The sequence below is a fragment of the Trachymyrmex cornetzi genome, unplaced genomic scaffold (genome assembly GCF_001594075.2).
Source record: "Trachymyrmex cornetzi isolate Tcor2-1 unplaced genomic scaffold, Tcor1.1 scaffold67, whole genome shotgun sequence".
Lineage (NCBI taxonomy): Eukaryota > Metazoa > Arthropoda > Insecta > Hymenoptera > Formicidae > Trachymyrmex > Trachymyrmex cornetzi.
In genome coordinates, this window is record NW_017299992.1 from 664,441 (window position 1) to 676,512 (window position 12,072).

Consider the following 12,072-nt stretch of genomic DNA (forward strand, 5'->3'; position numbering starts at 1 on the left):
TATATTAATTTTTCCATTTCTACGTTTTAAAGTAAACTCTCTTATTTATAATATTTTATTATAGTATTATTTACTAATTTCAAAATAGAGCTTTTGCTCTTGACAAAAGCCAAACGTTCCTTGATGAAATAAACATACTTAACAAAAATGTGATTCTGTCACAAAAAAATTACTGAAAAACTAATAGAGTATAGGAAAACTCACAATGCACACAATTATAAATATTTGTATCATTAAACTGCGAGATTGACTTCGCCTACTTCAACAATTATATATGTAGATTCTGTAAATGTATTACGAAAATATATCAAGTCATGAAATCTTAATAAACAATATCAATTTGATGACTCACATTCATCATCGTACGATCAAGAGAAAAATAATTGCATACGTCAACGACGGGCTCTGTCATTGTCACATTGAATCTTCACACATTTAAAGCGCGTGTTTCAACACGTAATTCAATAATTAACGATTACTTATAAAACAAAGTACATAATTAAATCGGGAGGGGAGGGGGAGATTTAAACGGAACTAGTTTTTGGTAAAGGTTTTAGTTTGGAAATTAGCTCGCGCCGCTGGTCATGGTACTCTTGAAAGCACGGCACGATGCACAAATTGATCTGGCATTCGGGACAATGATACTTGGTCTTCCTACGGAGTATTCTGCCGTGGGCGTCTATCGTGTTCCAGCAGTGATTGCAGCCTAAGGCTGGACCCTGACGCAACACCGGACAGTGACCTAATCGTTGATCCCTCGAAGGAGGCTCTCTGCTACTGCTCGTCTATATAAGCAGATATTTATTTTATCAAAGGAACTATATAATGCTTTGCTTCATCTGCTATGTAAGCAAATTATTATATAATTCCTTTGATAACCCTTGTTGCAATTTTAAAGTAATATTTTAAAATAATAAGTTGCCTAAAGAAAAATAAGAAATTAATTTTGCGTCAATACGTTACAATCTGCTATAAAACAAGATTCAATTTTTCAAATATTAACGGCTTAATATTTTGACATAGTGTATAAATTAATTATATTAAAATTGGGATGTCTTAAATTTTTACGTCTAATGCCTATACATTTTACAAATTTAATCCATTAACAGCTAAAATCGATCTCTGTAACAGTTTAATTAATGTCTGAATGTACAAATTAACAATTTCGGTGATTTTTTTCACGCAACTGTTTGCCATTGATCTCGATTTAACGCATTCGACATTTACCTGTGGCGATGAGGAAGTCCGTCGCAACTCTGTCGTCTTCACCCTCAATCCACCGGAAGTGCTGCTACTGCCGCTGGTCCCTAATTCGGAGGCGATAGACGGTGTCGCCATAATCGTGGTTTCCTCGAGGTCTTCCTCCGTCTTAAGAAGGGGCGCCGGCTCAATCACTATCGAGGGGCTCGTGGTTCTGCCAGGTAGCTCCGGATGTGAATGTTGCCGATGTATCAAGTACGTCCCGGACGTACTCGGTTGCTGGCTGGACAACAACGGATGAGAGTGCTGTTTCGTCAGATAGGACTGCTGAGGAACCGTCAGCAAGTTGGACGACGTCGTGACCGTCAGCAGATTCGGTTGGCTGACCAACATGGTGTGCGGCGGTGGCGATATACGGGACTCCTCGAAACTCCTTGATGTTTGAGGAAGATTCAACGTCGGCGTGGCTAGATGAACGGAGGTCGAGACAATGTGCGGTGAGAAGGAGCCCGTTTCGCCGTCCGGTGACAAGTGACTCGGCTCCTTCTTTACTCGTGGCTGTCTGATTAGCAACCGAGTCCTTTTCGTTACTTGCGTCTGCTTGCAATGAAGAACTACAATAATAAATAAATAAACTTTAGTCGTAGCGAGAAAAATCGATACATTACCGTTTAGATGTAAAGTGATGTTAATTTTTATTCTACAATAAAGATTGATATCTTATGTCGAAGATTAATTACTTAGTTAATTAGTTAAAAACTCCTAGTTCGGATAAGTCTGGTATGTATTAACACACAAAAAAATCAATATTTGTGTCAAACAATTGTTCAATAATTGTAAATAAATGTTGTATAATATAATATTACAAGAATAATCGTAAAATTAGATTATCATCTTTTACTCACACACACACACACACACACACACACACACACACACACACACACACACACACACACACACACACACACACACACACACACACACACACACACACACACACACACACACACACACACACACACATACATTTCTTCTTCAGATAATTTTCAAAAAATGAATAGATTAATAACAGCTATGATAATAAATTGTAATGATATAGAGAAAAAAAGGTCGTAAAACATTGAAGAAAAATAAATAAAACTTCCATTCTGTTGCAAATTGTTAGAATAATTTTTATTCCTTCTGAATTATTTTTTAATCGTTTATATGAGGGATATAAATGCTTCTTAACAGTGCAATTAACAGCTAATTTTACTATATATTAAGAACTAATTTCTATTTAAGTTAAATCACTCAAATGTATATTTTTCGATCTTCGCATAAAGCAGCTTTGTTTTCATTCCACAGTAATAAAAAGTTTGTGATTTGCAGAAACAAATTAAGGATACGAGATACAATCGTAAAATATCTTTTGAGTTATGTTAAGCGCCTTCGCATTCTTTTGTGCTCAATACATGCATTATTTTACTGATTCGATTCAGCTATTAAATATAACAAATAGTATAACAAATAAAAAAATTTGTTCCTGCTAAATTAGGAACATTAATCTTCATAAAATTTGTATATATATATGTACGGCCTATATTTATTGTACAATTAATATTAAAAAACCATATTTGTTTTTATATCAAGTATCTATCATATTTTACACATCGTGGGGTAGAATTATACTAATCATTATTACGATTAAACATAACAGAATAACAAATGTCATAGAGAAATAATGTACATTTATATACGAGTGCGCCTTTTCTAAAGCTAATCATATCTCACATTAAATTTACATTTTGCTTCAAAATAATAGATCTATTTTCACAGAGTTTGATTTGATCTGAGATATTTAATACATCGAGTATATAATTGCATTTGTTCATCATTGCATTTGCATTATTATTCAGCATTACGTTTTTATCAACGTAATTTCCCGTTTTTATTAACAAAAAAGCGGATAAATAAATGTACCTGGAACAAATAATGAATTAAAATAATATTCTATTATAATACATAACAAATATCTAAATTTCTTGTATGCAAAAAGCACAAAAAATTAAACAAATTTCCAGGTATAGAAGAAAATATATAGAAAATGTATCATGTGTCTCATATATTTATCAACATAGTAACAATTAATATATATTATATATATATATATATATAATTGTAATATATGTATTGATAAATTATCTCCGTGTGTGGATCATAATCTTATACAGTAATCGTGTCTTCAATAATCTATACCAACACATACGTGCAAATACAGACAACGCAATTCTTTATCATATGCTTCGTAATTTATTATTTACAAATACGATAGATTACGACAATCAGTCGATAATAATTAACAGTAAAATCTTTATTATTCTGACGTTGGGTATTTTCGATAAAATGATTAGTAATAATATAAATTTCTTTTATGGTGTAGTAACGGCATTAAGTGGCAACAGCTGTCAACAATTTGCCATTTGTGACTTCATTAATAACAATACATTAAAAGAAAATGAAGATCTGTTATCAGACTTTAATAATAATAATATGAAAAGATGAAAGAGGCCAAATTTTACCATAAAAACAGTAAACATAAAAAAAATATAAAATTTTTGGAAAAAAAGGACAAACTTAATCAATTAATTTATTACACATTGTTTTAACGACAGCAATAGAATTTAGAAGAACCGATTCCAATTGAGAAAAGATAATAATTAATTAAAACCAACTACAATTTTAAACCAAAATATCAAAAATCAAATTATTAATTAAAAATACTGCGTAACATATTAATAAAAAAAAAATAGATAAAGTCAAAACTAATCCGAAATTTACTATTAATTATTGACTGACTCGTAACTCGTAATCGATGCAATAACAAACGGTTTCGTTGTTACTAATACCGTTCGTTATTATCAATGAAATTTTAATTATCGAAGCAATGAAATTGCGTCGTTCTAGATGATACTGAAATCTTCACTTTAATTACAGCGTCTGACATAACAAAAGACTAAAAACTACAGATAATAATCTGTTATAAATATCAGAAGTTGCTGATACGGTATGTCATCGTTATAAATCTGTTCATTTATCACATTATAGACATTCAGCTCGGATTATGAGTCGCGTATCAATGGAGAAAAATTAAGAGAAAACATGAGAATAAAATAATTTATTTTACAAAAAAAAATTTAGTTCAAAGGACTTGGTATGAAAATAACGATTGTCTTGTTATTCACTGGTAAGTACTAACAGCGTGATACCATTATAATAGCACTAATATAAGTGTTTCATTTTCATAAGCGTACAATCGATGTACTAAGCATAAAGAAAACACAAAAAAAAAATAAATTATACATAATTTATTCAAATAAATTTAATTTCAATATCAATAAATCTATAATTAAACACAAAAATATCGAAAAGAAACTGCATTTATTAATAATATTGCACGCGTTAGTGAAGAGTCAAGTATTTCCTACAGTATTTCATATTGTACATTAGTCTCTGTATCGAGCAAGTTATTTTTTCTCTTTTGTATACATCATCGTTCTTTTTTGATCATCTAAATTTCTGTCAATTAGATAACAGGATAGAAAAAAATATTATATAATAATAAAAATGATATTCAAATATAAAAATAAAATATTTTTAATAATGAAAGTATTTAAAATTTATATAGATAATAAAATTTGTGACAAAATTGTTATTATTTTCTCATAGTCTGTTGCATTACATTGCAACAAATTTTGAACCGGTTTTTATAGTATTGCCAGCGCTGGCAGTGAATTTCGGAACGCAATCAATAGTATAGATGTATAGAATAGAAAAAATCAAGCAATACTCTTTATGTTACAGACGATTTAAAGAATTTGAATTCATTTTTTTAAGTAAGACTTTTACACGTTCTCATAAAATATTTTCATACAAAATAAAATTTAATTCTCGCTAACCCATTTTTTGTTTAAAAAAATTATATAACGTGCAATTAGCAAACATCTCAGATAACGATGACATTATCTCTTCCGTCATTTTGACGTCAAATAATATCAGTATGTTGCCTGAGATTGCTCTTGAAACTAATAATTGATTTCAATCTTTACTATTTTCTATAAATTATAACTAATTTGTTATAAAAAAAGCAATTTCAATGTATAAAAAGAAGTATTTATAAGAGCTTCCATTAGTGCGTATTATATATACATATACATATATATATATACACAGGATGTTTGATAAGTAATGATTAGACAAACAAATTACTAAGTAAATTCGAAGTATATCGAATCCTGAAGTTCTATATCGTCCTACAAATTCATCAACCCAAAATTATTTGCAAATTGCATCCAGTCAGTCGCTGTATACGAATATATTTACGCACTAATAATCACATAAGCCCTTATGGACACTTTTCTTATATCGGATTTATTCTTGGAGCCACAAACTATTTGTTTTATCTGTTTAATTTAATTACAAAAATAATTTATAACTTAGAAGTAATGAATATGCCAACACTTACGTATGCATATGTGTGTATAGAATGGTACAATATAATAAAATACTCAATAAAATGATAAAAAAATAAACTTAAAAATATATAGATATATGAATATGTAACTTCTCTGCATGAATATGTAAAGTAAAAGAAGTTATAGAGAGTTAAAATCTAAAGTGCTTTTTCAGTATTTCAACGTAAAGAAATTTATCTCAGACAGAAAGTTCTATAATCCCTCTTACCTTTAATAAGCTTTTCGAAAAAATTAATTGAATTCAACTTTTTAAAATCGTCTATAGAAAAAATATATGAGAGACAATTAATTAAGAGATGCGTTGTGTCTTGCGACAAATGTACGTGACACACACACACACACACACATGGGCAAAGAGAAATACTTAAAAATCTGAATATCGCTAGGCGAAAAAGGTGTCTAAAAATTAATAAGTTCGACTTTTCAATGCCTTGCACTGATACAGATAGTCGTGGTAAATTCAGTTGTACGTAAGGAATAGGAGAGGAAAGAAAAGGGCGAATAGAGAAGAATACTTCTCAAGCTCGTCTATACAAGCGATTTTCCGGGTAGGGTACAGTTCACATGGTATTGTAATTAACGCCATGCAGATTAATCGGCATCGTAGAGCTCGGTAACGTATAGTCCGTATGCCTATCAATATAACCACTCAGCATCGTGTGGGGACTGTGGCTTGTCAGCATAGTGTGCGTAGTATGTGTGTTATGTGTGCTATGTGGAGTTGTGGGCGGGCCCATAGGCGTTGGGCTCTGCGAGTTCATAGGCTGCGCCGGGGGTGCCGGCGGCGGCGAGGAATTGACCTCCTGCTTAACGCGGGACTTGAGGCTGGGCCGATTGTTCGGATAGCCGCGTTTCTTGTACTCAAGCCAGAGCGTTCGATTATTCACGCCGAACATCCTGGCCGCTTTGCAAAATCCTATACCACCGTAACGCACGGCATCAAGCGCGCGTATAAAGTTCTCGTCTGCCTGCGGATTAGTCGAGCGCTTCCTCTTAATCGCAGTCTGCGGGCTGGCGCAGGGGCTCTGGCAGTTGCTTGGGCACTGCGTCGATGGCGAGGGGCCACCCGACGACGCGTGCTGCAACGTCCCGTGGGAGGAGTTCGGATAGTTCGTCAGGGCGCAACTGGAACCAGTCGTGCTGGTACCAGAGTACTGATCGCTGATGGTCGAAGATGCTGTTATTTCGGGCGTCGTAAATGCCGACGACGCTTGGATCGACAGATTCGTTTGACACGAGGACAGAGCGAAACGTGTCGGATGATATGTGTGCTCCATAATAGTCCATTGTAATCCTGTAGAACAGACCGATTCATCTTTGGTCAGAGCACAGGAATTATTAACCCGTTTTGCGTTTACAGCAAAGGTAAATGATAAAGTCGGAGAGAGAAAGAGAGAAAGAGTAATATGAGAGAGTAATATTATGAAACATTACAAAATAAACTATAAGCAAAGAAATCTCTTTATAATTTCGATTTATATTTAAATTTATTTTGACATAAGAGTTACGAGATTCGTTCGATTCGTTGATACAGTATTTAAATCTCATATAAAAATTTTTTTTCACCTATATATATATATATATATATATATATATATATAGTGCAATATAATTGTGTAAAAATTGCATCTTTTACACAATTATATTGCACTATTAATAACGTAACTTGAACTATGAATAATAACGAATGTCATATATCGGCATATCTGTTTATATAAAACAAGGCATACATAAATTATGATCTAATCAAAAGAAAATAGTTTATTCTATGGTATGTAGAAAAACAATACTAAGCTAAATAAGCGAAAGATGATAGATATTAAAAATAAAATCTTGTGAAGAGACGATATATGAGCGTATTAAGTATGGAGCGGCATGGCACAGATACATTTTTAAGCACATCATTGTTTATATTGAAATATGTGTACGGCATTTGTTACATTTATAGGGCAGAATAAGGCACACATACATAACTTCGTTAATGTCAAAGGCCCGATATGTTATCCCTTGCGGAAATATAACATACTATGTGCTATGTATCTGTGTACCATGATGATCTTTCTTTTATGAATGACAAACAATATTTTCTTTGCACATTCGCATTATTAGAATTTCAATTCCGGAAATTTCGCTCTATTTTCATGTCAAACGTCTGTTGATTCTCCTTGTGCAATACATTTAAACGCATCTGTGCCAGCATATAATGTGTGTAACTTTCGCTTATCGACATGCAGTTCAAATACCCACCACAATCAGTATGCATAATTCAAATAACAATTGTCGGAGAGATTTGCTTAAAGGGGGAAGGTGTCATGCAATTTGCCAAAGTTGCCGGAGCATTCTGCATGGATTTACAATGTACAGTCTACTAAGAGAGAAATTATATTATTAAATCTATAATGTAGCTAAACATTCACGCATGACACATTTCCCATTAAATTAAAAACTGTATCTTCAAACTTTCATATATCATTACGCTTATGCACACAGTTAACTAGATTATTAACGCTCTACTCAATCAATCTATTATAACAGATAAAAAATATTTATCTATCTTATCTTTATAAAGACAAAAAAATTAAATATTTGATAAATAATAAGTTTAATATAATAAATATATATTTTTTTATTCTATTATATATAACTCTTTCTCTTTTAATTTGAATTAAAACAGAAAATGGATAGTCCAAAAATTATATATTTTTAAAAAATATAAAAATAGGAAGAGCCTTTTTAATTGTAATTTTTGAACTTTTACTTTTGATATACATTAATATCACATGTATACATTAATTTATAGTATATGATTTTATTTGACTCGCATAAAATATGTACAGATCTATTATGTGCTTTGAATATGTTTAATGTGGATAAGCATTAAAGTTTTGAATCTATTTTCATAAAATATAATTTATATAAATATTCATATAAATAGCACATTTTAAATTATATTATCAGGCAAATTATAATGTCACATAAACATAAGATGCACAATCAAAACATATGTAAAATATTTAGGGAAAGATATATATAAAAAAAAATGTTTTCATCTATAAATGTGAAGGAAAACTTCAATTCACAGCCATGTACAAAATTATACATGCAACATAAAAAAAGTGATGTGATAAAATTATTTGCCTTTGTAGTTTTATATATTAATTTCTAATATATCAATTTTTTCTCTGCACATAATATGTAGCATGTAGTTTATATTGTAAATAATACCTGAATATGTGTGACTCTCTCCTTTAAATATCTTATAGAGATTTATATTTGAACAGCATAAAGCATATTTATTGACATCTTACCTTGATGAACAGGTGGTTGCGAAGACACAGAACTTTGTCCAATGTTTCCTGCCGATTGTTGACTTACATCTTGAATAGAACCATCACTTTGAGCTGGCGTATTAGCAGAACTAGTTTCCATATTACTCATCTAAAATATAAAATATTACGTATTACTTTAAAACATTATTTTATACTTTTACAATACTATTGACTGACACTTGTGATTTAACTATTTAAAAATTACAAAATTGTGATTAAATAATGAGTACGAGTGTGACATAGCAGCAGCGCACTGGTCTACTACTATACTAGAGATCCCGGGTTCGATCCCCGACAGAACCGAAAATTTTTGTACGCTCATAGTTTCTCTCGAGAGGCAATGGCAAACCAGCAAGTAGTATACTTGCCCTGGAAACTTCTCTACCAATTCGTTGTTTGGAATCAATGTTAAACTATAGATTCCATATGACTGTGTACAACCAGCGTGTGCACCACAGGCATATGAGAGAAGTCACCACGCTCGACCACAAGCAATAGGACTAAGGCCGGTATTCATAGTCAGTTCTTATATTCAAGACCGTCTTAAGTTCAGTCTTAAGATGTCACGAATCAGAGGCCGCATTAGTGTCTTAAGACATTACTTAAGATGGTCTCGAAATAAGAATCGACTATTTATACCGGCCTAAGAAGATTAAATAATACAAAGATCGTACGTCAATATTTACTTACAATTGATATTTGATCTTCGTCAATACTGCCTTGAGATTCTGTGCTGGTATTTACTGGTCGCCTCAAATTCTCTCCACTCTCTTGCGACACAATGAGGGGTTCAGGTTTGACAATATTAGTAGCCACTAATGTGATTTCATTCATTTCTTCTGGTTTGTCACCTGAACCAGACGTTGAACCAGTTGAAGACTTCCTTAACCTTTTTCTGCGAAAAGAAGGAGATAATGGAGAAGGACTTGGCGAGCAGGATTCACGATCCCCTCCGCCTGTTTCGCTGCTTCCACTTGGCCATTTAGTTAATGACGCTGTATGCATTTCCGCGAGTCCCTTTATCTTTAAGCTCTCCGCCGTCTGTTAAATAAATAAGATGTTACTCATCAAGATCCACAAAGTATAACAGCAAATTGTTTGATTACACAAACAACATTTTGTTTTACCTTTATGATGGATGGTAATTGGTCTTGAGATATGTTCACTTCTCCGTAATACATAAAGTCCACCATAATCTTGAGGTCGGAAAACTTGATGTCTTTGAGTATGACAATAGGATGCTGACAAGGATTCACTGTGAATAACGACTGAAAGTATGTGCTGCATGCTGACAGTACAACTTTATGAGCCTGAATCTGCCTGCCTTCAGCAGCGAGAGTGACATCCACTAGAGTCTCATTATTCAACAAATTGGAAAAAACTGAGATGAAATTTGGTTGATGATTGTTCCACCGCAAACAGAACTGTTGCATAGACATTGTGATAACGTAGGAAGAGTCTTTTGTGAACTTTGACTGCAACATGAGAGAAAAACACAGTTAACGTTAAGCAAAAATATAACGTAAACACTATAAACAATACAATGACACGTCATAAACAATCTAATAGAAACATTGGAAGGTTATCACTAGATATTGTCTAACACGTGTCTCGTTATAAGAAACATTAATCTCTCTCAAAACAGAATATTTAAAACTTTTGCGCTTAAAATAAATTATCAACTTACAGAACATTAAGTAACATTATGGAAAGAAAATGATCTCATTGAGTAACAAAAAAAGTATTTTTCTCTGGTCAAATGAAAAACATCTTGGCTAACAAAGCTCATGAAGATGACACATATGAATACTTCGCGAATGATGAATGACCTAATGGAAGGAGACTCCTAGTTAAAAAGGAGTCACGAAAGCATGACGCAGAGGCAGGTGCGAAATGTCATGCGAGGCGACATGTCGTCGAGGTATTGACGAGCTTCGGCAATGTTGCTCGACGTCGTTCGAGATGGACATGACAATAAACAACACGATGCACGAAAGGTTCGGTTAAGAAATCTTTCTTCGTAGTTTCGCGCATAGCTGGCGTGAATAATGTTGATAATCGCGACGATGATCGGCGGACGATGATGCTGGGGGGGAGAGAGAGAGAGAGAGAGAGAGAACGAGAAAGACAAAGAGAGACAAAGGGGAGAGAGAGGAGCGCTCACTCTTGGTCGTGATGCACTTGGTCGTCGTCGTCGCGTTGCCGACGAGGATGATACGCCGGTCTCACTCAAAGGACGCACCTCACCGCTGCCACCATGGACTCCGTGAAATTTTCCACAACAGACTGAACGATGACGCTTGTGTAATTCGCGAGTGACGTCATGGGCGAGGAAAGAGGATTTTGCGCGACGACGCCGCGACTGCCGGGGGAGACGCGCGCGCGGACCTGAATTCGCTGTCGTTCGCCGCGAACGGACACCGTACAACGGACGTCAGACACATACACACGGACCCACGCACACGCGCACGCACGCAGGCACGCACGTCACGCGGCAGGATTGCGTGGGATTGCGTGTGGTTGCGTGCGATCGAAAAATTTCGCGAGATCTTATCAACGTGCGTCTCACAAAATCTAACTTGATCAATATAGCGGCCGACCGGCGCCGCCATCTGTCGAGCGATCCGCGCGAATGCGAGCGCACGGCGGTTTTTCGAAGCTGAGCGAGATTACCTTGTTTTTCGCGAGACTCAATTCTTGGACAAAAAATATTCGAGGATTTATGGAAATGTTATTTTAATTAATTTAAATAATTAATTAATGAGTGTAATAAACGTCGCTTGAATCAGATTTCGATTATTTCTCTTACAAAATTATCAAATTTTTATTTTCTGATTTAAAGGTTTGGTTGCACCAATGTTATTTTAACTTTAAGCGAGGCTTTTACTCCCCTCTCGCTCTCTCTCTCTCTCTCTCTCTCTCTCTCTCTCTCTCTCTCTGTCTGTCTTTCTGTCGGCTTTAAAAATAAAAAAAATGAGTTTTAACCTTCTCTTAAAGTCAAAGTAACGTTGGTGCAATTGGGCCTA

At 33.9% G+C, this 12,072-nt stretch overlaps 1 protein-coding gene across 1 annotated transcript; it reads right to left on the bottom strand.

Annotated features, from left to right (window-relative positions):
• Positions 1–241: 241 nt before the first annotated feature.
• On the bottom strand, positions 242–11,271 carry BtbVII (BTB-protein-VII). The gene is made up of 7 exons (XM_018517260.1): positions 11,211–11,271; positions 10,174–10,521; positions 9,737–10,087; positions 9,026–9,155; positions 6,338–7,011; positions 1,228–1,842; positions 242–785 (listed from the first exon to the last, which is right to left on the bottom strand). Exons 2-7 carry the CDS (start codon positions 10,483–10,485, stop codon positions 525–527), a joined length of 2,343 nt encoding a protein of 780 aa, XP_018372762.1. The 5' UTR covers positions 10,486–10,521; positions 11,211–11,271; the 3' UTR covers positions 242–524.
• Between the last annotated feature and the right edge of the window lie 801 nt (positions 11,272–12,072).

Coding starts and splice junctions, on each gene's coding strand:
- BtbVII (XM_018517260.1), bottom strand. CDS start 10,485: ATGTCTATGCAACAGTTCTGTTTGCGGTGGAACAATCATCAACCAAAT. Junction 10,088..10,173: donor AATTACCATCCATCATAAAG/GTAAAACAAAAT, acceptor TTTATTTAACAG/ACGGCGGAGAGCTTAAAGAT. Junction 7,012..9,025: donor GCAACCACCTGTTCATCAAG/GTAAGATGTCAA, acceptor TCTGTTCTACAG/GATTACAATGGACTATTATG.